Source organism: Marmota monax, unplaced genomic scaffold (assembly GCF_021218885.2).
Source record: "Marmota monax isolate L192 unplaced genomic scaffold, Marmota_monax_Labrador192_F-V1.1 WCK01_AAM20220418_F8-fsc00119, whole genome shotgun sequence".
NCBI classification, from domain to species: domain Eukaryota; kingdom Metazoa; phylum Chordata; class Mammalia; order Rodentia; family Sciuridae; genus Marmota; species Marmota monax.
The window spans coordinates 4,064,220-4,091,096 of NW_026694771.1; the positions used below are offsets into that span (position 1 = coordinate 4,064,220).

The 26,877-nt window shown below is 35.6% G+C and overlaps 1 protein-coding gene and 1 non-coding gene across 5 annotated transcripts in view; both read right to left on the bottom strand.

The window, feature by feature from the left end:
• The window catches only part of Gramd1c (GRAM domain containing 1C), an 88,660-nt gene that overhangs the window by 55,801 nt on the left and 5,982 nt on the right, over positions 1-26,877 (bottom strand). For all 4 annotated transcript variants that reach the window (XM_046425193.2, XM_046425194.2, XM_046425196.2 and 1 more), the window contains exon 3: positions 8,876-8,960. In XM_046425193.2, coding sequence (XP_046281149.1) covers positions 8,876-8,960 — 85 coding nt within the window. The remainder of the gene's footprint in view (positions 1-8,875; positions 8,961-26,877) is intronic.
• Positions 4,976-5,079, bottom strand: LOC124079600 (U6 spliceosomal RNA). Its single transcript, XR_006847407.1, has one exon. It is a non-coding gene; the product is annotated as a U6 spliceosomal RNA (small nuclear RNA).

The window sequence follows — 26,877 nt, forward strand, 5'->3', positions numbered from 1 at the left end:
ACTACCCAAAAGGGAAGTGACAATGAACTATGTGAATGTGCCTTTTTAAACAATAATATTAGGAAATACATATCTAAAAGCATTTCATTCTAGCAACAATCATCTTTGAGAGCCCAATTATGCTGACATTGCTTTAAAAAAATTAAAAGACTCAAGACATTTTTAGAATTGCTTACAAATTTAAGAAAATTAAGTTATCAAAGATAACTATTTCATTTTTTATTTTGTGTTTTACTTGAAATAATAGGAGTAAATATAAATTGAAGAAAAAAAAAAAAAACCCTGATTTTCCCTCCTGCAGAAAGGGAAACAGATACTTCCCTTGCTTTTCTTGGAATATTTTCTTTAGAAAACTTGCAAATTCTTTCCCTGCTCCTTTGAGGATGCATGCAAATCTTTTTAAAAGCTAAATAGGCTTCTTGCCAATTTTAAACCAGGAATTTTTTCTCAAGGACCTGGGAGCCATCTCTGAAAAGTAAATATCAAGGAAGATAATATCTCTATCTCCAGAATCTGTGAGAAGGTAGGAGTCTAATTTCAGTGGACACCTCACTTCAAGTTGCAAAACTAACTCCTGCCATAAAAATATGAGTTTATTTTTCCTTTGGATTTATGCCAACTACCTGTCACTGATGGTTGCCCTAATTATGAGGTAAATTTGGGATGAACTATGTGTGACATATGGTGATGTCAAGTCCTCTTATTTTAAGGACTAATGATCATTTCTTTAGAGCCTACACATAGTGGTTTGTATGTGCTTGACTGTGTAACAGGATAAGAGATTTCTTTCAGTTTTTAAGACCTCTAGTGGGTTGTCTGCAATGCACTTCACATTCTGGTTTAATGCTTAATTGATAATAAATTATTTTCTTTTTCTTTGACTTTTGTGGAGAGGTTTTCTGAGTTGGTAAGAGATTTTTATATTCCTTCAACACAATATTATTTGTCTTATCCACATTGTTCATTCAGATACTCAGAGAATTTAACAAGGTTTTAAGTAATGATATCCCTGGAAAAAAAGAATATAGTCTCCTAAGCCAAATACTTTCAATGCAATAGAGTTATTTTAGTAGTAAATCATACATAGAATGACTGATCTAAGTTGGGAGGGATACTGACATGCACTTACTTCCCGTTTTTCTCTACAATTGTTTTGAGAGGACAGGGAAAACACAAAAGAGATTAAATCCATAACAATGCTGAGGTGTAGGTAAAAGAATGATTATATTAGCAGACTGAAGGTTTTGTTAAATTTTAGAAGACAAAAGGTGGATATCAATGAACAAAGTATGGAGAAAGCCTCATCTTAAAAAAAAATATGCAAAGAAAAAAATATACAGACAAAAGCTACAGTAGAAATACAGCCATTCTTCCCTATATATACACACTTAGAATCAGCAAGTACAAAGAGGGATGGTTACAATAGATACAGACATCAAGGAACTAACCGATGGGCTCCCTCAGAGGTCAGCCATACCCACTATGTCTTCCAAACACTGGCAGAATTTACCCAACCTTTAAAAGGCCACAGCTCCTAATGTGAATGTTAGTGTACCAGAGTAAAAGTCGAATTTAGGCATTTAAGGTTGAGGGTATAGCACAGTTTAGATCTTGAATGTCCACCAAACACCATGTGCTAAAGCACCTTTGCGAGGTAGTAAAACCTTTAAATGGTGGGACCTAGTGGAAGGAAGTTGGGTCACTGCCATTGAAGGGGATATTATGACCCCAGCCCTCCTCTCTCTTTGCTTCTCAGAAGCCATGAGGTAATCAAGCTTTGCTCCACCACATGCTCCCCACCATCATGTACTTCCTTGCCACAGGCTCAAAAGCAATGAAGTCGACCAATCATGGTCAGAAACCTCTGAAACTGTGAGCCAGAATAAATCTTTCCTTCTTACAAGTTGATTATCTCAGGTATTTAGTCACAGCAATGGAAAGCTGACTAATACAGCATAGGAATCCAAATCTGCTTTCTCTCTGTACAAAGAAAGATTTGTCAGTCAATATGCCTCCTTTCTACCTTTCTACCTTTCCATACATACAGGGGAGAGTTTTCTTGGATAAACAAAGGGATATGCTTAGAGATAATCCACTCCAACTCTGTAACAATCTATTCCTTCATTCATAATATAGAAGGACAACCATAAGATTATACAGTTCATATTCTTCCAGCACACATTCTCCTTCCCCCAACCCCTACAAACCAGCACCAACTTATTTCAAGGTTGACATAACTTCAAAAACAAATGAGAAAAATTTTGCTTTTCTTCTATTGCATAAGTTGGGGCCATCAGTTCCTTGAAAATTGAATAAATATTATCTCTGAAAACATCTGGGCATAAGGCCTTATGTTTGGCAGAATTTTGACTGATAAAATTAAAGGATTATAGATTCTTTAAATAACAGATAGTATGCTCTACTCAATGCATTTCAATACATTCCAGCCCAGATTCCAACTATTAGCACTTCAATCACGTTACCCAAAGGCTCTGCTACCTGCATACTCATGATAAGCCAAAGTATTGGGAAATTAATGTATCCCCATAATACCATTTTTTTCTAGAAGTAGAATTGCTGGGTCAAATATGTTTTTAATTTTAATAAACATTTCTTTGCCCAAGATCAGGCAAGAAAAAAAAAAGATAAACATGAATTAATATTAGAAGTGAAAAAGCAGATATATATACCCAGGCTTAAGTAGGGAGAGTTAGTTGTAATTTACAGAATCATACTTGGTATGGGTCTACTAACAATCTAATTAAAATAACTATACTCCAGCAGAGACTACCATAAGCACTTCAACTATTATTATCACAGTTTAACATCAAATGTTTGGCTAATTAGCATAGATACATTAGAAAAGGGATTTCAAGCCAGGCATAATGGTGCATGCCTATAATCCCAGCAAGTTGGGAGGCTGAGGCAGGAGGTTCATGAATTCAAAGGCAGCCTCAGCAATTTAGGGAACCTCAGCAACTCAACTTAGCAGTGAGACCCTGCCTCTAAATAAACTATAAAAGAGGGCTGGGAATGTGGGTCAGTTGTTAAACACCTGTGAGTTTAATCCCCAGTACCAAAAAAAAAAAAAGGAATTTCACTGGTGAAATTACTGGCTTGTTAATCAGGATGTTAGACATGCATTAACATTGATGAAATAAGTTTTGTCACTATTCAGTTGTTGGCGAAAATATTTTAGATTTTCTTCACCATTACAGGTACAGAGTGTAAGAATCTAGTAAGGCTTTCAACCCAGGTGCACACTTAATCCCTAGATTAGATTTTCTCAAACTTTAATGTGCATATAAATTACCTAGGGATGCTTGGAATTTCAGGTAGAGTTATGGGCTTCTCCCTATTTAATTATTCAAGCATTTATTTATAACACTATGGGCTCATGAATATTTATTTGATTCTTAAAATTACAATCCAAAATTATTGTTACTTTGTTGCCCAAGCAATTCTAGATTTGACCATTTTCAACTTGGCTCCTTTTTTTTTTTTTTTTAAATAAGCTCTTCTCCTGACTTCTGAAATAACTACAAGATATTTCAAACTCATTCTGCATTTTCACTGTTCCAGCCCTATAACAGGCTATTTCTTCAAAGAATTCTTGTTCCTTTTATTGGAGAGTGGTATTTAGAAACTAAAATCTGGGCCCTAGACATGCTTGTTATTACTAGGGTACTATGTTTTAAATCCTCTCAGCAAACAGAGCTATGGAATAGATCTATAAAGTCAGCCCTCCATACACATGGGAAGAAGGAAGAAAGGAAAGGAGGGAAGGAGAGGGGCAGGAGGGAAGGAGGGAGAGGGATGGGAGGGAGGGAGGGAGGGAGAGGGGTGAGAGGGAGGAAGGGAGATTTCACCCATACTGAATATGTATAAATATTTTTGCTTGCATCATTCCCTAAACAATATACTATTGTTATAAGGAAAGGGCCTTCTGGGGAAGTGAGGCAGAATGAAGACCACATCTCACTTTCAAATGCTTATTCTTGCATTTATTGACTGGGTTATTTGTTTTTTTGATGTTAAGTTTTTTGAGTTCTTTATATATCCTGGAGATTAGGGCTCTGAGGTGTATGTGGGAAAAATTTTCTCCCAATCTCTAGGCTCTGTCTTCACGTTATTGATTGTTTAGTTTGCTGAGAAGAAGCTCTTTAGTTTGAATCCATCCCATTTATTGATTCTTGGGTTTACTTCTTGTGCTTTAGGAGTCTTATTAAAGAAGTCAGGTCCTGAGCCAACATGATGAAGATCTGGACCTAATTTTTCTTCTATTAGCTGCAGAGTTTCTGTTCTAGTGCCTAAGTCTTTGATCCACTTTGAGTTGATTTTTGTGTGGGGTGAGAGATGGAGGCTTAATTTCATTTTGCTACATATGGATTTCCAGTTTTCCCAGCATCATTTGTGGAAAAGGCTATTTTTTCTCCAATGAATGTTTTTAGCTTCTTTGTCTAGTATGAGATAACTGTATTTATGTGGGTTTTTCTCTACGTCTTCTATTCTGTACCACTGGTCTTCATGTCTGTTTTGGTGGCAATACCATGCTGTTTTTCTTACTATAGCTCTGTTGTACAATCTAAGGTCTGGTATTGTGATGCATTCTGCTTCATTCTTCTTGCTGAAGATTGCTTTAGCTATTTTGGGCCTCTTATTTTTCCAAATGAATTTCATGACTGCTTTTTCTATTTCTATGAAGAATGTCATTGGGACTGTTGTAGAAGTGGCATTAAATCTGTATAACAGTTTTGGGTATATGGCCATTTTGACAATATTAATGCTGCCTATCTGAGAGCATGGGAGATTTTTTCATCTTCTAAGGTCTTCAATTTCTTTCTTTAGTTTTCATTATAGAGGTCTTTCACCTCTTTTGTTAGGTTGATTCCCAAGTATTTTAATTTTTGAGGCTACTGTTTGAGAGTAGTTTTCCTAATTTCTCCTACAGTATATTCATCACTTATGTATAGGGAAAAATATGGAACACTTTACAAATTTGCATGTCATCCTTGCACAGGGGCCATGCTAATCTCTGTATGGTTACAATTTTAGTATATGTGCTGACAAAGCAAGCACTTAACTGGATTCTTACCCACAAATTCTTACAGATTTTATGATTAGGAGGAATCATCCTTACCTCCCTGAGTTTCAGGATCTGGTCTGTGACAAGAACCACAAAAATCTCCCCCTTCAGGGTAACGTGGGTTCCTCTTATGGACATTATTTTGGGCCTGCATTTCTCCTAAAGATAACAAGTAGTTTGCTGAGGAATGTGACATATCCTTCCTGTCTACCTAAGCCAGGTAGGGCTACAGGTAAACTGCTTCTTGAACACAATGTGCCCATTTTATAAAATTATTCCTTTAACCTTGTGTTCCCACCACTCACATCTGTTTGTCTCCTATCACTGTAACTATAACAGAACAGTTTGCTCAGAAGCAGTCTTTAACAGAATTACTTTCCCCTTCTCTTCTAATCTTTATCCTAATCTTTTTACAACTCATCCTTTTCACATGGTATTCTAAAGAGAGTCCTCCCCCTTAACAACCCTTCCTTTTATTAGCTCTTGTGAACAGACTTGCAGAAAAGTAATACCTTCAGAAAAGAAATTGCAAGCCAGGTGTGGTGAAACATGCTTGTAATCCCAGTGACTCTGGAAACTGAGGCAAGAGAATCACAAGTTCGAGGCAAGCCTGGGCAATTTAGGAAGACCATGTCTTAAAATGCAATAAAAAAAATATGGGGATGTATGAGCACTCCTGGGTTTAATTCCCAATAGGGCAAGGGACGGAGAGGCTCTACTTGATGTTCTGGGAAAGGATGAGACAGACAAGTGGAAACACAAATAATGAAGAAGAAGACTCACCTTGCAGGTGGATGTCTTGCCTCTTATCCCACTATACCTCCTTTTTCTCCTACAAAAACCCTTTGCACCCCTGATGCCCCTAGGAGAGATTTGAGATGAAAAAGTCTAGTCTGTATTCTTCACAGCTGGTTTTGAATAAAATTGTTTCATTCAACCAAGTTTTTTTCCCCCTCAAGTTTTAAGCTGAGTACTGAGCAGCACAAATACTGGATCCCTGAAACATAATAACTATTTACACAGCATTTATATTATATTAGGGGTATTAAATGTATTAGAGATGATTTAAAGAATACTAAATGATGTGCACAGGTTATAGGCAAATACTATGCCATTTTATATAAGGGAGTTGAACATCCACAGACTTTAGTATCTGAGGGGAAATCCTGGATCCAATCATCCTCTGGGGATACTAAAGAACTATTCTGATGTCTTAATTGATTAAGCGACAAGTTTCCTGTGTAAAGGTTTGACAAACCAGCAGTTAAGAATCCACCACTGAAGTACCATGTAGAACCATCCTATCACCCTAGAAATTCCCCTGGGCAGCCATTTTACCTCTCATAACATTTTCCAAATTTTCTAAATGGAGCAGGTTTACTATAGCAGTGAGAAAAAAATTAAAAATGTTAATTTTTGAAAGCATATATACACACTGAAAGATATTAAAACAGACTGAACTTGGAAGTCTCCCTCTGAAATTAAGAGCAAATTTCTCATGCTGAGAGGGAGCTAAAGGGTTCTCCTCCAACAACCACCACCACCACTATGTCCTAAGGAAGCTGAGAATGGAGACTGTCCCCTTCCCAGGCCTGTGCAGCACACTAAATCTATACATGTACACTTCCTGCCTTTTGTCTTACATCCTGCCTCTGCTGCCTGGATGCTGCTCTTCTCTTTTAAAAGCCTTGCTCACATTCAGAGATCTCAAAGATGGAACTTTTAAAACAATAGGTTTTTTTTCTGTCTTTTTTAAAAGCTAGCTTTGAATAAAATTTTCCTACCAATTTGACTCCAAATATTTTTGGAGCAGTGAGCAAACTTTTAGCCTAATCTCTTCCCCAGAGGTAGTATTAGAGCTGCCCACTAACCATTTATAAAAAGATAGCTACAAAATATTAGCCAAATTGTATATAGACAGTAGGATCCCCAACGATTTTCATTTTTTAAACTTTTTCTATATAGCTTTTCAGTTTTATGATGGGTATATTTCACTGTAAAATCAGATTAATTTCTTTCAAGAAGGCAGTAATGAGGATGATACATTTTAGAAAAGTTTTTGTGAAAAGTATTTGATTGTAAGTGGCAGTCTGGCAAGAAACATTCCACACATGCAAAAAAGATCTACAATTTGTTTTTAAAATCTAACAAGCTATTCAAAGTTTAGAAAAAGAACCCACTAGAAAAATGGGCAAAGTTTATGAAGAGAAAGGTTCATAGAAAAAGAAATGCACATGGTTTATAGACATAAACAGATGTTCAATGTCTCTCACAATTAAGGAAATGCATATTTAAACAATGATTAAATACCATTTCTACCTAACAAATTTTGATAAAGCAGAGTTCCTGAGGTGTGGCAAAACAAGTACTCATATACATTATTGATGAGAATGTAAATTGTAAGGCCTCTTTGGAGGGTGACTTAACAACATTTAAAATTTTAAATGCTCATTAGCTTTTGTGTCACAATTCTACTTCGAGGAGATTATCTTACAGTATGTGTTCATATGTCTTAAAAAAATACACACTCACACACACACATACACACACACACACAAGAAAGTTCAATGTCACATTAGTGGTAAAAGATAAGACGTAACCAAAAAGTCTTATCAGTAAAGGATTGATTAAACAAATTACAATATAAATCATTCAATTGAATACTAGGAAGCCATTATAAGCATGATGTAGGCTTATAAATAGGGCTAATAAAAAGAGCTGTAGGGGCTGGGGTTCTGGCTCAGTGGTAGAGTGCTCGCCTAGCATGCACGAGCCACTGGGTTCGATCCTCAGCACCACATAAATGTAAAATAAAGATATTGTGTCCACCTAAAACTAAAAAATAAATATTTTTTAAAAAGAGCTGCATACAAGATTCAAAACAATAATCATAGCATGTAACTATTTAACTTTTTTTTAGCAATATATACACATATGTTCCTAAAGACACACAGAAAATTTCTGTAAATACATAGAAGAAACTGCCAACAGTGGCTATCTCCCTGTAACAATGTTGAAGTTTGGTTGAAAGAATCACTCACTGTTCAATGTAGAATTCGAAAACTTTTTCATGAGAATGTTACATGCAATAAATAATATTTTTAAAAATATTGTAATCCATCAACATATTTATTGACCTGAACTGTCTGGAAAATCATTTACACTGAATTAAACATTCCCTCATAGTCTCAAATCTGAGAAATTCCCACAAATGTTTTAAATAAATATTCTAAAATTAACACCTAGTCCTATAATTTATTGTCATGAATCTGTAATAAGCTTACATTAAAAATGAAGTACGTTCATAAGCCAAATGATTTTTTTCTCTGGAAAAAAAAAGTCTATGTGAACAAAGACATGAATACTAATTCATCTCTAAAATGTTTTATTAAGTTTCTCTATGAGTACATTCATTAAAGCGTGTATCTTTTCAGGGAGAGTTAATATATATTGAATATCAAGCTTAAATATTTCCTCTAACACCATATTAAACAAGTACCAGGAGAAACTGTGACAAATCATTTCTTCTTATTTATATTTTCCTAGTACTTAATTCTATTTCTTACCTACTAAGTCAGAAATCACTCCTCCCCAAATTATAACTTAGTTTTATATTGTCTAATTGTGAATGAGAAGATGGTGCTTATCTTGAAAACTATTTTCTCTCTTACATAAAGGCTTAAATTTTCTACATACACTGTCACATGTCACTTCTATTTTGATAATATGGTTAAAAATGGATTTTGTTTGTTTGTTTTTTGCAAATTTCCATCTTTTTTTTTTTTTTACCTGCTATCAGCTTCTCTGTATCAGGTAGATGTGTGAACTGTCTTTTGTATTCCTCATTCTTATCTTTGTATGTTGAACTTGAAATCTGCAACAATAGAAAAATTTTAATTTCTGCTTAATTACAATTATAATATCTTAGAACATTAATAAAATTTAAAATCACATGTTTTTCTATGCAATATTTTATATGTCCTCAGATGAAAAACATGAACATCTCAAAAACACCAAGGAGGGAAAAAAGAACAAAAGAAACGACTTCCAACATAATAAAGAATTTGGCAATTCTATCTCTTCAAAAGTGAATATATAGCTGGAAAAAAAATATTAACAATCATCTCAAGTGGCTGGAAATTGATAAAAGATACACAATAAATTGTCAAATATTTGTTTATGAAATCTGAACTTGGGTCAGTAGAGCAGAAGTCTGTGGGCCCTCTTTCCTGGGCCTGTTCTCATAACCCTTTCTCCTCTACCAGTTAAGTTAGTGGGATAGTTCTACCAAGGTAGAACAAGCCACAAAAACTGGCAGCTATGTTGACCGAGGTAGTTGAGCTCACTGGGAGTGGAAAGCAGGAAATCTATGCCCGGAAGTAAAAGGGGAAACCCTAAATCTATTCAAGCAAGTATGAAAGTTTGGTCCCCACTGCTGTAAGCCAAATGACAGATGAGCAAGGGACTTAACAGAGAAATCTTGAAGGAAAGGCAGCCACAGATGGGCTTGATATACTCTCCACATATTCCTGGCCAAACAGAGGCTTACATGTATATGTAGAAGAGACTAGAAACAGCTATCCATTTATTCCTGGCTAGGGACACAAGAGATCTCAATAGAACATAAAAACTGGGACAAACTCGAAAACAGCCTAAACTTTGAATATATTCCCCAATCTATACATACTGCTGTCAGTAGAAGGGAAAAACCATACTGGCTCTATGCATTTGAACACATCGTTAAGCAAGCACTGAGTGACATGTATGGTGACTACTAGAAATTCAGCCTTAAAGAGAAAAACAATATAGTTAGGCATGATGGTGCAACCTTATAATTCCAGCAACTAGGAGGCTGAGATAAGAGCATCTCAAGTTTGAGGCCAGTCTCAGCAACTTAAGTGCAAGCCATAACAACTTAGTGAAACCTTTTCTCAAAATAAAAATCAGAAAGGACTGGGGGTATAGCTCAGTGGTAAAGCACTCCTGGGTTTAATCGTCACAAAAGATAGAAGAGAAAGAGAAAGAGAAAGAAGGAAAAGACAGAACGAAGGAAGGGAGGGAAAATAAATAATAAACTGAGCAGAAATGTTAGTTCCCACATGTCACAAAACAAACATATTTACTCTAGGCAAGTTATTAAACAAATAAATAAAAATCAACAATGACAATCCTTTAAGGAAAATGCAATCAGAATTTGGAGATGGTATATTATCTAAATAGTTCAATTTTCAGCAAAACTATAAAAAATGAAAAGAAAAGTGTGACTTATACTAAGGAAAGAAAAAAAAGGTAATAAGAAACAGTCTTTGAGGGTCCTCATACATTGGGTTTAGCAGACAAACATATCAAAGCAATTAAATTTGTCCAAAGCACTGAAGAGAATAATGCTTAAAGGAAACCAAAACAATGACTCCACAAGCATAGAAAATTTAAACAAATAGATTTTTTCGACAAATCTTTTTTAAATAAACAAATGGACATTCTGGAGTTGAAAACTACAATCCCTGAAATAAAAATTTCACTAGAGGGGCTCATACAGTGAACATGAAGATAGATCAGCATAACATCAAATATGAAGAACGGAGGGGGAAATGTTTGAAGAAAATAAATAGACTTTCAGACACCTGCAGGATAACATCAACTAAACCAAAATGCATGTAAACCAAAATGCATGTGTATCAGAAGGAAAAAGGAGAGGGCAGAAAAACATTTGAAGAAGCAATGGTCAAAATTTTTCAAAGATTTTTAATAAACCTCAAGTAAAAGAAACAAAGAGCATCACCCTTAGACTTAGAATAGTTAAACTACTATCTGGTGCCTTCACCTGAGGCCAAAACAATGAGGCTGCATAATCTTGGATTTAAACCTCCAAGACTGTGAGCCAAATAAACCTTTTTTTCTTTATAAGGTTAGTTGTCTCTTACATTTAGTTGTAGTAACGCAAAACTGACTGAAACATGTCCCATATAACAATAGCAGAATGCACTTTTTTTTTCCTAACTCACAAGGAACATTCTCCAGAGCAGATTATATCCAAGCCCTCAAGACAAATTTCATCAAATTTAAAGAATTAAACCATATGAGATATGTTCTTTGTGAACAACAGAATGAAACTAAAGTCTAACAACACAAGGACTAGATTCCAGCTTCAAATAATCTGAATACTTGAAAATGGAATGAAATATAGCCATCTCCTATTGAACTAAGGGCACTTAAACACTGAGTTATATCCTCTGCCTTTTTAAAATGTTGAGACAGGGTCTCACTAAGTTGTATAGGGCCTTACTCTGTTGCTGAGGCTGGCCTCAAACTTTTGTTCCTCCTGCCTCACAGTCTCCCAATTCACTGGATTATAGGTTTGTGCCACTACACCCAGCCAGGTTAATTTATCCTCAATTTTTCACTTTCTCTTATTCTAATCCACTACCAACACTCATTCCAAAAATATACTTTGGAGGTTATGGAATATGTCACAGATACTGAATCTCTGATAACTCTTCAGATCATTTTTTTTAATCAGATATCAACCATTAGGATTTTGGATTGCAAGATATCAGTTTATTGAATTTTATAGTATTTACATGTATAAATATGCACAGACAGTGTTAGAATACTTTAAAGTAAGAAGAGTTATTTTCGAAAATGATTATAGGGAATTACAGAAAAAGAAGGATTTTTTTTTTCTGCCTTGGAGATTGCATCCAGGGGTTTTCTACTACTGATCTATATCCCCCAACACCTTTTATTTTTTATTTTGAGACAGGGTGTTGCTAAGTTGTCCAGGCTGGACTTGAATTTGTGTTCCTCCTGCCTCAACTTCCTGAGTTGTTTGGTTTACATGACTGCTCCTAGTGAAACTGGGACCTTTAAGAACATAAACTTAAAATGTTTTAATATTTATTGCTTCAAATATTGTTATCTACCTCATTCTATCTCCATTTCATTAACAGTCTCCTAGAAGCACAGCCATTTTTAATTTTAATGAAGTCCAATATATCATTTTTTTCTTTTACCTCTTGAAATTTGGTGTCACATCTAAGAAACTATTGCCTAATCCAAAGGTCATGAAGATTTATAACTATGTTTTCTTCTAAGAGTTTCATAGTTTTAGCTCTTACATTTAGGTCTGTGATACACTTTGAAATAATTTTGTATATGGTGTAAAGCAGAGGTCCAATTTTGTTCTTTTGCATGTGTATATCTAATTGTCCAGGTACTATTTGTTGAAAAGACTATTGATTCCCTCATTAGATTATTCTGGCAGCTATCTCAAAAATTAACTGATCATAAAAATTTAAGAGTTGATTTCTGGATTCTTAATTTTATTCCATTAATATACAAGTCTAGTCTTATGCCATGTTGATTACTATAGCTATGCAGTAAGCTTTGGAACTGGGGTGTATGCATCTCCTAACATCATTATTTTTCAAGGTTATTTTTGGTAATTCTGGGTCCCTGGTACTTTCAGGTGAATTTAATTTCAGCCTGTCAATTTCTAGAAAAAAAGCCAGTTTGGATTTATATGATGGCACTGAATCTGTGGATCAATTTGAGGAGTACCACCCTCTTTTTACAATATTGTCTCCTAATCCATGAATATGAGATGTCTTGTCTCTTGATTATCTATTTAAATCTCTTTCAATGAGATATTATAGTTTTCAGTGTCTAGTAGTCCCTCTATATCACAGGTTTAACTGTCATGGTTTCTTGTAATAAACTGTGGTCTGAAAATATTAAGTAGAAAAATCCAGAAGTAAATAATTCATAAGTTTTAAATAACTTCTATTAAAATATATTGTTATCATGGTTAACTTTATTAATACTTATTGTTGTTCATTTTTTACTGTGCCTAACTTATAAATTAAAATTTATCATAGGTAAGTTTAGGAAGAAACATAGTATATATAAGGATTTGGTGCTATCCAAGTTCCAGGCATCCACTGGAGATATGGAACCCACCCCCTAAGAATAAGAGGGGATGTGTAATATTTATATTATCAAATATAGCCCTTTGATAATCTGTGGCAATGAGAAATTTAATACAATATTATATCTGTTTTGTTTAATTCATTCCTAACTACTAATTTGATTTTATTATAAATGGAATTTTGTTTTCTTAGTTCATTTTAAGGTTGTTCACTGCCAGTGTACAGAATTACAATTAATGTTGGCTTTGGAATCAGAAAATGGTTTGGGAAGTGTTGTTTTCTTTTCTGCTTTTTTGGAAGAGTGTTTAAAGAGTCTGTGTTAATTCCTTAAACATTTGCTAGAATACACCAGTGAAGTCATTTGGTCCTGAGCTTTTCTTTGTGAAAAGTTTCTATTGTTTTCATTTTGGTGGTTGGTGTATTTTGTTGTTATTTTCAATCTTTTTTGTGGGGCTGGGGAGTAAACCCAGGCCTTTACATATACTAGGAAAGAACTCACACTGAGCTACATCCCCAGACTGAAAGTTTCTTAAACTAAACAGATGACCCAGCCATTTGCTCTCCTGGACACTTTCTACAAAGAGAAAACCTGATGTTCATACAAAAACCTGTATACAAATGTTTATTGCAGCTCTAGTGTCATTTCTCAAATCTGGAAACAACTAAATGTTCTTCCACAGTGAATTTCAAACCATGGTACATCTTTACAATGGAATACTGCTCAGCATTAAAAAGGAATGAACTTTTAGCATACACACATAAAACCTAGATGCATCTCTAGGGAGTCATGCTGTGCAAAAACAGTCAATACGAAAAGATTACATACAGTTCCATAACATACAGTTAAGATTACATACAGTTCCATAACATTCTTAAAATGCCACAATTATAAACAGAGGGGGGGGGAGAGAGAGGAGGGAAGAGGAAAATGGTATTATCTATAAAAGAGCAACAAGAATTCTTGTTTAGGTGGTAATTTTCTGTATCTTGAATTTATAATGTCAGTATCTTCACTGTGATAGTGTTCTATAGGTTTACAAGATGTTAGCATTGGGGAAAGTTGTTTAATGCATATAGGGGATCTCTTGTTATTATTTCTTGAAACTGCATATGAATGCACAATTATTTTAAACTTAAAGTAAAAGAAAAAATTAGCAAAAGAAGAGGAAGCTAGTAGGGTTAGAATAAATCTGTTAATTCCATGTTAGGGGGAAACATTTAAACTTCTTTTAAAACTTATTCAGAGGTCAATACTTAACACCCTTCCTCCCCCCTCCAACTACCTATCCTTAGTAGGCATTTCACTAATTATTAACATCTTCACCCCAAAAACAATGCAATTAAAATTGTTTAATAATTGAGCAAAATGTGACTAGAGTAATAAAAACTCAGTGTCCCATGTAAACTCACTGAATCATTGTCACTGTTTTTAAGTTCACAACTCATATCTAATAAAAGATTTTTGCAAAGAGACAGGGAATGTTAAGCAAGAATTTCCGTATTACCTTAAATTTGTATGTGCTAAATTTCTCAAATGCCACAGATTATCAAAGGGCTATACTAAGGCTGAAGCCTTAGTAATATCCCAGTAACATATAACTGTTTCAATTATTTTCCATAGTCTCTATTATATTTATTAAATATGATAATTTACTGGTACTATGATTTGAATGTGACCCCTGAAGTTCGTGTATTAGAAATTTAATCTCTAATGCAGTAGTCTAAGAGATAATTAAACTAATGTTGTTATCCTGAGAGTGGATTACTTCTTTTGAGTAGACTACAGCTCTCACTGAACTTGATTTTAAATTCCCTCTTGCTCTCTCATGCATGTTCTCTTGCCCGTCTGCCTTTTGCCATGAAATGACAGGGCAAGAATAGCCTCACCAGTCACAAGCCCCTCAACTGTGGACTTTCCAGCCTCCAGAACTGTAAAAACCATATTTCTTTTCTTTATAAATTAGCCAGTATTGTGGTTTTATTAAAGCAACATAAAACAGACCAAGCAATTGGTAATTTCTTAATGGTCTTGCTTTTGGTTCCCAAAGACTTTTCCAGGTTGATATGGTCACCTTTAAGAAGTTTGTTTATAATAAAATATGGGTTTTCTTTACTTTGTCCCTTTATTTCTTTGGATAATTGTATGTCACATTTTATAAACGATGATTAAAACAATAGTCTACAATCTGGTTGCTTCAGTTAGGTTTTGGTCCTTAAATTGTACTATTTAATGTCCTTAGCAACCTCCACCTTGCAAATAGCCAACTCAAGGTCTTATCTAACAAGGTCATTCTGTCCTTAAAAAACTTTCTTCACTTGTCCTTGTGGACACCACATTCTCTAATATTTTCTCATATCTGATCAGTCAAATCTTCACAGTTTCTTTTGCTAGTTCTTCTTCTTCCACTTGAGGTTTTAAACAGCTGAGGCTACTTCTCTTCTCTGTATATATTTTTCTCCCGAAGTAATCTCATCCAGTCTTTATAAATCTATCTTTAAATATCACCCATAGTCAAAGTCTCCCAAATTTACTTTCAACTTCAACCTCTCCTCTGAGACTCAAATCATATATCAAAAGAGATCTACTAGATCTACTAGATCATTCTATTCATATACCAAATATGCATCTCCAACTTAACAAAAACAAACAAAACATCCTCATTTTCCCAACAACTACTTCTCCCCCATGGTGATTCCTTCTTCTAAATGGTGCTTCCATGTATTCAGATGCACAGACCTGAAACCCAGTAATCACCATCAATATCTTTTTCTTTCTCTCACTCACCACATCCATCCTTCAGTAGTTGGTCAAGTAAGCCAACTGTATTCCTGCCTCAGGTTCTTTCCATGCAATACCACTCCCCTTTCTCCTCCCTCAAATGATTCACCTGTGTTCTTTCTCCTACCTCCACCACTTAAGGCTCTCAAATATCACCTTCCCACAGAAGCTTTTCCTGGCCTTCCCAAATAAAATAAATATGTTACTCTCTCCCATGTGATTCCCCACATCTTTATGTTCTTTTTATTGTATTCAAAGTTTCTATCACTATCTGACATAATACTACACATTTATTTATGTGTATACTCCATTTCCCATTCCAGACCTGTAAGGTGGTAGAAATACCATATGGTTCACATAGAACAACATGGTATATTAAAGAAACTCAAAAAAATCAATAAAATAATTTCTACCTTAATTTACATATATTTACTTTTGCAATTTCTAAAATAATGACTCTGTTCATGTACTCTCTCCTGTGAAAGACTCACTGAAGTTTCTGATTCTGAAGTCTTTCACCAAGAGTAGAAAATTTTCACACATATTATCTTTGATTTCTTGATCATTTGGTCTTTATCTTCTGAAACTCCTATTAGATTCAAAACAGACTTCTGTATTATTCCCCTTATATCTTTAACTATTCTCTTTCACACTTTTTTACCTCTTAGTGCCACAATCTGGGTAATTTCCAAAATATCTCTTTCATTTTATTGGTCTCTCTTTAGCTGCTATTTTCCCCACCTACTGCAGGTTTTTAATTATTATTTCAATGACCATATTTTTCATTTCTTGAAGTTTTTTTAGATATTTATTTTTTAGTTCTAGTTGGACACAATATCTTTATTTATTTATTTTTATGTGGTCTTTGGGATCGAACCCAGGGCCTCGCCATGTCTCAGTGGTAGCTGAGACACAACCCCAGCCCCCCATTTCTTGAAGTTTTATTTTGTTATTTTCAAATATGCCTGGTGTTTGAGAATTGCTTATCCATCATATTTTAAACTCCTTCTATTAAGTCTTTAATATCATATGACATTTTATCTTGGTAGTTTTACTATCTAAAATTTTGGAGGGTTTAAATAAAATCTCCTTCTGTTCACTCATAGTGTATTAAACTCAAGCCCCAAAACCTCGTGAGAAAAGGACTATAGTTGTGTACTCTCAGGACAAATTCACCGAACCCCCAATCCTTGAGATAGACAAGCTTCCTTATCTTCAACCTGCACATGTGGATGGATTTTTCTTTCCTTGTCAACATTTCATAGAAGGTATACAATTCTTCAAGAGCCATGGCTTATAAAGAATTCTCAGTTCCAACTCATGTAACTTCAAGGCATCATCAACTATCATCTCCTATTCCTATATGGCCATTAAATTTAAGATTAGCGGAGATTCCAAGATGGCCGCGAATAGAGTGCATCACACCCCGTGTACACTGCGCAGGTGAATAACGAGTTAGAATGACAAAAAGCTATCTTGTCAGGAATTTACAGCAAAATCGGGGTGCAACGAAACCTAGAGGAAGGATTTCCATCACCGAGGACCGGTTATTGAATCTCAAACGCGAGCCAACTGTGAGACTGGAGATCCAGGCTGACTGATCCGCCGCTCGCCACGCAGCCCGCCCCACGGCTACAGACGGTGGGGCGCCGCCGAGAAGCGACCAGCAAGCAGAGAGAAACGGTGCTATGGATTCTGTGGAGTCCTGCCGGCTATGCCCTCACTGAGCTACGGGCTGAGTTCGGGGTTTGAGACGGGGAAGGAAGCGGTCCAGTTCTATCCCCCACAACCGGAAGTCCACCAAGGAAGCCAGAGGCCACCATCTTGGAGAGCTGACGTCACCACCGCCAGTTTCCGACAGATTGCAACAATAAAACAGGTGTGTGTTACTCAGCCCATCTCCCATACAGCGGGGAATTCGCATAAAATCTCTCCCAGGCTTTCCGAGGGAGGGATTATCAGAACGAGCCTGCATAGAGACACGGGGAAATGTAGAGACACCTGACCTCCAACTCCCCCTCCCATTAGCAGCGAAAACGAAACCTGTCTTGCCGGCTCTGGGGGAGGGGCAAGCGGAAAAAATCAAAACAATAGGGTGCCGATTCCCAATAGCCACCCTGCAAACCGCAGGCCCAGAGTACAGTTTGTACTGCCGAGAGGCATCACACAGGGGAAGGCCGGGCTAGCAGGAGAAGCCAAGGGACTAGAGGCCAGGCCCTCGCGACTGGGCGGCGAGAGACCGCCCTCCCGCCGGCGACCGACCGCATGCCCACTGCCAGCGCGACTGGGCAGCTAGAGACTGCCCGCCCGCCAGTGACCGCCCGCCCGCCAGTGACCACCCGCTCACTGCCCACGCGACTAGGCGGCTGGAGACCGCCCGCCCGCCGGCAACCATGGAACAATGTATTTCAAACGCTGAAAAATAATGGATTCCAACCAAGAATACTGTATCCAGCAAAATTAAGCTTCAGATTTGATAATGAAATTAAAATATTTCACGATAAACAAAAGCTAAAAGAATTCGCAGCCAGAAAACCAGCACTGCAAAGCATTTTGAGCAAAATATTACAAGAAGAGGAATTGAAAAACAGCACCCAAAACTAACAGTGGGAGGTATCTCAATAAAGGGGGAGAAATATAACCAAAGGGGAAAAACTAGCCAAACTAAAATAAATAATTAAATAAACATGACTGGAAGTACAAACCATATTTCAATTGTAACCTTAAATGTTAATGGCCTAAATTCACCAATCAAGAGACATAGGCTAGTAACCTGGATTAAAAAAACAAATCCAACAATATGCTGCCTTCAGGAGACGCATATGATAGGAAAAGACACACACAGGCTGAAAGTGAAAGGTTGGGAAAAATCATACCACTCACATGGCCCTCGGAAGCAAGCAGGAGTGGCCATACTCATATCGAATAAAATCAACTTCAAACCTAAGTTAATCAAAAGGGATAAAGAAGGACACTATATACTGTTAAAAGGAACCATCCACCAACAAGACATAACAATTATCAATTTGTATGCACCAAACAATGGTGCTGCAAAGTTCATAAAACAAATTCTCCTCAAGTTCAAGAGTCAAATAGACCACAACACAATAATTATGGGTGAATTCAACACACTGCTCTCTCCATTGGACAGATCCTCCAGACAAAAGCTGAATAAAGAAACTATAGAACTCAATAACACAATCAATAACCTAGACTTAACCGACATATATAGAATATATCAACCATCATCAAGTGGGTACACGTTCTTCTCAGCAGCACATGGATCCTTCTCAAAGATAGACCATGTATTATGCCATAGGGCAACTCTTAGTAAATATAAAGATAATACCATGCATCTTATCTGATCATAATGGAATGAAACTGGAAATCAATGATAAAGAAGGAAGGAAAAATCCTGCATCACCTGGAAAATGAACAATATGTTACTGAATGATCAATGGGTTACAGAAGACATAAAGGAGGAAATCAAAATATTCTTAGAGATAAATGAAAATACAGACACAACATATCGGAATCTATGAGACACAATGAAAGCAGTGTTAAGAGGGAAATTCATTGCCTGGAGTTCATTCCTCAAAAACAGAAAAAACCAACAAACAAATGAACTCACACTACACCTCAAAACCCTAGAAAAGGAAGAGCAAAACAACAGCAAATGTAGTAGAAGACAAGAAATAATTAAAATCAGAGCAGAAATCAACGAAATTGAAACAAAAAAAAACATTGAAAAAATTGATAAAACTAAAAGTTGGTTCTTTGAAAAAATAAATAAGATCGACAGGCCCTCAGCCATGCTAACGAAGAGAAGAAGAGAGAGAACTCAAATTACTAACATATGGGATGAAAAAGGCAATATCACAACAGACACTACAGAAATACAGAAGATAATTAGAAAGTATTTTGAAACCCTATATTCCAATAAAATAGAAGATAGTGAAGATATCGATAAATTTCTTAAGTCATACCATCTGCCCAGATTGAGTCAGGAAGACACACACAATTTAATCAGACCAATAACAAAGGAAGAAATAGAAGAAGCCATCAAAAGACTACCAACCAAGAAAAGCCCTGTATACCGGATGGGTATACAGCGGAGTTTTACAAAACCTTCAAAGAAGAATTAATACCAATACTTTTCAAGCTATTTCAAGAAATAGAAAAGGAAGGAGCTCTTCCAAATTCATTCTATGAGGCCAACATCACCCTGATCCCGAAACCAGACAAAGACACTTCAAAGAAAGAAAACTACAGACCAATATCTCTAATGAACTTGGATGCAAAAATTCTCAATAAAATCCTGGCGAATCAAATACAAAAGCATATCAAAAAAATTGTGCACCATCATCAAGTAGGATTCATCCCTGGGATGCAAGGCTGGTTCAGTATATGGAAATCAATAAATGCTATTCACCACATCAACAGACTTAAAGATAAGAACCATATGATCATCTCGATAGATGAAGAAAAAGCATTCGACAAAGTACAGCATCCCTTTATGTTCAAAACACTAGAAAAATTAGGGATAACAGGAACTTACCTCAACATTGTAAAAGCTATATATGCTAAACCTCAGGCTAGCATCATCCTAAATGGAGAAAAACTGAAGGCATTCCCTCTAAAATCTGGAACAAGACAGGGATGCCCTCTATCACCACTTCTATTCAATTTAGTTCTTGAAATACTAGCCAGAGCAATTAGACAGACAAAAGAAATTAAAGGCATAAAAATAGGAAAAGAAGAACTTAAATTATCACTATTTGCGGATGATATGATAATATATCTAACAGACCCAAAAGGGTCTACAAAGAAACTGCTGGAGTTAATAAATGAATTCAGCAAAGTGGCAGGATATAAAATCAACACGCATAAATCAAAGGCATTCCTGTATATCAGCGACAAAACTTCTGAAATGGAAATGAGGAAAACCACTCCATTCACAATATCCTCAAAGAAAATAAGATACTTGGGAATCAACCTAACAAAAGAGGTGAAAGATTTATACGATGAAAACTACAGAACCCTAAAGAGAGAGATAGAAGAAGATCTTAGAAGATGGAAAAATGTACCCTGTTCATGGATAGGCAGAACTAACATCATCAAAATGGCGATATTACCCAAAGTTCTCTACAGGTTTAATGCGATGCCAATCAAAATCCCAACAGCATTTCTTGTAGAAATAGATAAAGCAATCATGAAATTCATAGGGAAAAACAAAAGACCCAGAATAGCAAAAGCAATTCTAAGCAGGAAGTGTGAATCTGGAGGTATAGCGATACCAGATCTCAAACTGTACTACAGAGCAATAGTAACAAAAACAGCATGGTACTGGTACCAAAACAGGCAGGTGAACCAATGGTACAGAATAGAGGACACAGAGACCAATCCACAAAATTACAACTATCTTATATTTGATAAAGGGGCTAAAAGCATGCAATGGAGGAAGGATAGCATCTTCAACAAATGGTGCTGGGAAAACTGGAAATCCATATGCAACAAAATGAAGCTGAACCCCTTTCTCTCGCAGTGCACAAAAGTTAACTCAAAATGGATCAAAGAGCTTGATATCAAATCAGAGACTCTGCGCCTGATAGAAGAAAAAGTTGGCTCCGATCTACATATTGTGGGGTCGGGCTCCAAATTCCTTAATAGGACGCCCATAGCCCAAGAGTTAATAACAAAAATAAACAAATGGGACTTACTTAAACTAAAAAGTTTTTTCTCAGCAAGAGAAACAATAAGAGAGGTAAATAGAGAGCCTACATCCTGGGAACAAATTTTTACCCCTCACACTTCAGATAGAGCCCTAATATCCAGAATATACAAAGAACTCAAAAAATTAAACAATAAGATAACAAATAACCCAATCAACAAATGGGCCAAGGACCTGAACAGACACTTCTCAGAGGAGGACATACAATCAATCAACAAGTACATGAAAAAATGCTCACCATCTCTAGCAGTCAGAGAAATGCAAATCAAAACCACCCTAACATACCATCTTACTCCAGTAAGATTGGCAGCCATTATAAAGTCAAACAACAATAAGTGCTGGCGAGGATGTGGGGAAAAGGGTACACTTGTACACTGCTGGAGGGACTGGCAAATTGGTGAGGCCAATTTGGAAAGCAGTATGGAGATTCCTGGGAAAGCTGGGAATGGATCCACCATTTGACCCAGCTATCGCCCTTCTCGGACTATTCCCTGAGGATCTTAAAAGAGCGTACCATAGGGATACTGCCACATCAATGATTATAGCAGCACAATTCACAATAGCTAGACTGTGGAACCAACCTAGATGCCCTTCAATAGATGAATGGATAAAAAAAATGTGGCATTTATACACAATGGAGTATTACACAGCACTAAAAAATGACAAAATCATGGAATTTGCAGGGAAATGGATGGCATTAGAGCAGATTATGCTAAGCGAAGCTAGCCAATCCTTAAAAAAACAAATGCCAAATGTCTTCCTTGATATAAAGAGAGCAACTAAGAACAGAACAGGGAGGAAGAGCATGAGGAAAAGATTAACATTAAACAGAGACGAGTGGGGGGAGAGAAAGGGAGAGAGAAGGGAAATCGTATGGAAATGGTAGGAGACCCTCAATGTTACACAAAATTATATATAAGAGGTTGTGAGGGGAAATGGGGGGGGGGGGAACAAGGGAGAGAATTGAACAACAGCAGATGAGGTAGAGAGGGAAGATGGGAGGGGAGGGGAGGGGGGATAGTAGGGGATAGGAAAGGTAGCAGAATACAACAGTCACTAATATGCCATTTTGTAAAAATGTGAATGTGTAACTGATGTGATTCTGCAATTTGTATTTGGGGTAAAAATGGGAGTTCATAACCCACTTGAGTCAAATGTATGAAAGATGATATGTCATGAGCTTTGTAATGTTTTGAACAACCAATAAAAATAAATAAATAAATAAATAAATTTAAGATTAGCCAGATTCTCAAGCCTGCATTGACATTAGCTCATCATGTTCTTACAACTCTAAGAGCGATTCAGTCTTCTTTTTTAGCCCATAGGAATTTCCCATACTATGTTGTGATCTCAGATGAGCATTACAAAAAGATATTTGTATTTGTGTGTTCAGTATTTTTAATCTGAGTACTTATAATAACAGAACATTTAAGTTAAATAGCCCCCTCTAATTATTGCCATAATGTTAGTTCCTATTCCTTTAATCTAAAAAGGTTAAAAGATACCTATTTTTATCAAACAGTATCTAATATCTATATCTAAAATTTTCAAACAGAATAAAGTATGCTTTTTAATCCAACATAAAATTGGAAAATGAGTTGATTCTTCTTTATCAGTCATCAAACAGAAAATCAAAAATAGCCTTTACATCTATATTTATTTGAATAAAGTAAAGATGTGCTGCTACAGAGGAAAACATGAACATAAGAGACCTTCACCAAAGTCACCAAAGTATATTGCAAACACACTAATTAATCCTCTGGGGTTTTTTATTATTTAACAGCACAACATTAATTAATCCTACAATATACCTATAAATCAGGTTTGTGGAAAGTTTTAACACTTATAAATAGAAAAACTTACCTGTGAATAATGTGACTATGATTATTCTATAAGTCAATGATAAATACATAATCAAGATTTCGGTTTTCTTATACAATTGATAACATTCTAGAAAAGCTAAACTCTACGTGGATGTGTAACCAATGTGATTCTGCAATCTGTATACGGGGTAAAAATGGGAGTTCATAACCCACTTGAATCAAATGTATGAAATATGATATGTCAAGAGCTTTGTAATGTTTTGAACAACGAATAATAAATAAATAAATAAAAAGAAAAGCTAAACTCTAAACATATTCTATTAAAACATAAATTTTGGCTAATTATTACTTTTATATATATACAAATAATATTTAAAAATCTAGATTTTTCTATTCTTTAAAATATTTTGAACAAAAAAATAAAAGAAATGATGATTTCAATTCTAACTTCCTTTAAACTTTTCCTACTCCATCTTTTTTCTTCTATTTTGCTTCCTAAATCAAAGATATGAGGAATCTGAGATTCAAATATTCTTTATTCTATATATATTTGAATATTTTAAAATACATATTTTTCAAATAAAAACATGGATGCCTAAACAAATTTAACGTTAGTTACACAATTCAGGAAACCATAAATTTTTCCACTTTTTAAAGTAATCAGTTAAATCAGCTACTAAGGAAATAAAGATATACAAATGATGAAATTTTTAAAGGGGGAACTTAATGCCAAAGTAGAAAGTAATGCTTATAATAAATAATTTTATCCAAAGCACTATTATTTCTATCAAAATTTCCAACTAAGTATGTCATCTTCTAAATACACACAACAGAAAATCTCAAAGGCTTTTTTCTACTCTCAATAGTTGTTAATGCTATATCACTAAGAGAAATTGTACCCTATATAAATGCTCCTAATGCAGATCTGCTTGTTTTTCCTCGGGGACCTTAATCTACCTGGAATATACAATTATTTAAGGAGGGGTGGATTTTTAGTTTTGAGGTTTATTCCTTTCATGATGTATTTTTACTAACAGCTAAAAGGCAAAGGTTTTATGACAAATACTTATTTGCCATTATTTTCAATTTCATTCATTCATTTCAAATAATTTTCTGTTGTTTCATGAAGGTTTAAAAGTTAATAATACAATTCTTCTCATACATTCTAGGGTTAAATATTTTAACTTCCAAGTAAAAATAAAAGATGTGTGACAATATTCCTATATTTATAAAAGAAAGGATTGAAATAGAAAATCTGAAGCTATTGATCCCACTATCAATTACTATGGAGATTTTATCATACTCCTTTAAAGACTTACCATTCAGAAAGATACTTCTTAGTCAATCTGTTAAATGCATACCAATGTTGTCATACTGTGACACAATTTCTAATTTACAGGTGATGTAACTACAGTCAGGTTATACAACATTCAAGATCACTACACAGTAAAATCAGCCAGGCAAAGAAGACACTATTTCAGATGTTTTATTCCCAGCCTCCCATTTGCTCAATCATATCATGCTGCTCTCTGAACTCACTACTGTGGAACTACTGGTTTTGTCAAGTCAGACTTTAGGAGTTTTTCTACATTATTGAATTTTCCAGCTCCCTGGAGCTTAGCTTCTTAAATACCAAAACCTTAAAAAGTTATTTGATTATTTTAGTAGAAACCTTCCTAGAGATGTGCCATAACATTGGTAACAATGGTAGCTCCTCTGGGCCTGAGGGATGCCAGCACCTCCCTCTTGAGACCGCTGCAGTCAACCAGCCCTTACACCAAGGTAACCTTATGCAACTGAAAAGCCGTGATCAAAAATGCAGACATGTCAAAGGAGATGCAACAGGACTTGGGGGAGTGTGTTATGGAGGCACTAGAGAAATATAACATAAAAAAAAAAGTTTAGCAAGAAGTACAACCCCTTCAGCATTGCATCTTGGGAAGGAATATCAGTGGTTTATGTTGTACATGAAATCAAACACTCATCTACTTCTGCCTGGGTCCAGTGGCCATTCTGCTGTTTAAATCTGCTTAAAACCCTGGACTATGCCATACACCCAGTGACCCATTCAAAGAAAGGACTGCAAACTCAATTCCAAATGCGAGAGACGAAATCTTCAGTGTGGCAGAGGGAACATCTCAATCTTCTTCTTCTTCTTCTTTTTTTTTTTTTTTTTTTTTTTGGTAATGGGGATATTTTATTTTTATTTTGAGACAGGGTCCCACCAAGTTTCCCAGAACCGTGCTAAATTGCTGAGGCTAGCTTTGAACTTACTATTCTCCTGCCTCAGCCTCCTGAGTTGCTGGGATTGTAGTTGTGCCTCACCATGTCCAGCAGGGCAGTCTTTGTACTAGTTTGTTGTAATTATGAAACAATTAACAAAACAGCTTACATCTGTACGAAACAGCTTACATTTATATTTATTTTTTAGTCTACACTTCTCTGCCCTATTTTGGATTTTTCTTTTCTCCTCTCAATCCATTCCTGTAAAAAGTAAAGCTGTTGTGGTGGGTTTTGTGTGTGTTTTGGGGTTTTTTGTTGTTGTTGTTGTTTGTTTGTTTGTTTTTGTTTTTCTATAAGGCACTGGCTTGGGAAAGAAAGAAAGAAAGAGAGAGAGAGAGAGAGAGGGAGGGAGGGAGAGAGAGGGAGAAAAGGAAGGAAGGAAGGAAGGAAGGAAGGAAGGAAGGAAGGAAGGAGGGAGGGAGGAAGGAAGGAAGGGAGGAAGAATGAATGAATAACCTTCCTAAAGTGTAAAAGGTACAACTACAAATTCCTTGTATGTTCAAGTACAGCAGCTCTGCCATTCTTAATCTTTGTTTAAATATCAGGTCATATGTTTCATGAATATTTTCCTTTATGCTACTCTATGTTAATTTTGGATTCTTCTGTGAACTCTGCTATTTTATTATATTCATTAAATTCCTATTTCATTGCTAGAAGAATGAAGAAAAGAAAACAGCAACATAGTAGAGACAGTGGTAGAAGCAGATGGGTTTAAAATGGCAAAGGAAAAAAAAATTCATTATTTATTTTCCAAACTTCTTAAACGTCATTTTTACCAGTTATGATACAGTCACACTATCCAGGTGTTTAGAAAGTAGGCTTTACCATCCCTGAATCATGTTAGCTACATAGATCTTTGGCCTCCACTTAAAGAGCTCAGGTTACAATATTTTTTGAGCTTCTGCTGTTATTTCTTGTTACTGTGCATGTGTTATTATCCAGTAATTATCCTATCTTTGATATTCTATTCAATTTATTGAAACTAATTTTTGGTACAGGAGATTGAACCCAGGGATATTCTATCACTGAGCTATATCCCCAGGTTGTTTTTTTTTTTTTTTTTTTTAATTTTGAGATGGGTCTTGCTAAATTGCTGAGGCTGTCTTTGAACTTGAGATCCTCCTGCTTCTGCTTCCTGAGTTGCTGGGATTACAGGTGTGCACCCACATCTGGCTTTGACTTATTTGAACTATATTTTTTAAAATATGGCAAAATATTTTATAGAAACTCCAAATCAAGATTTGAGG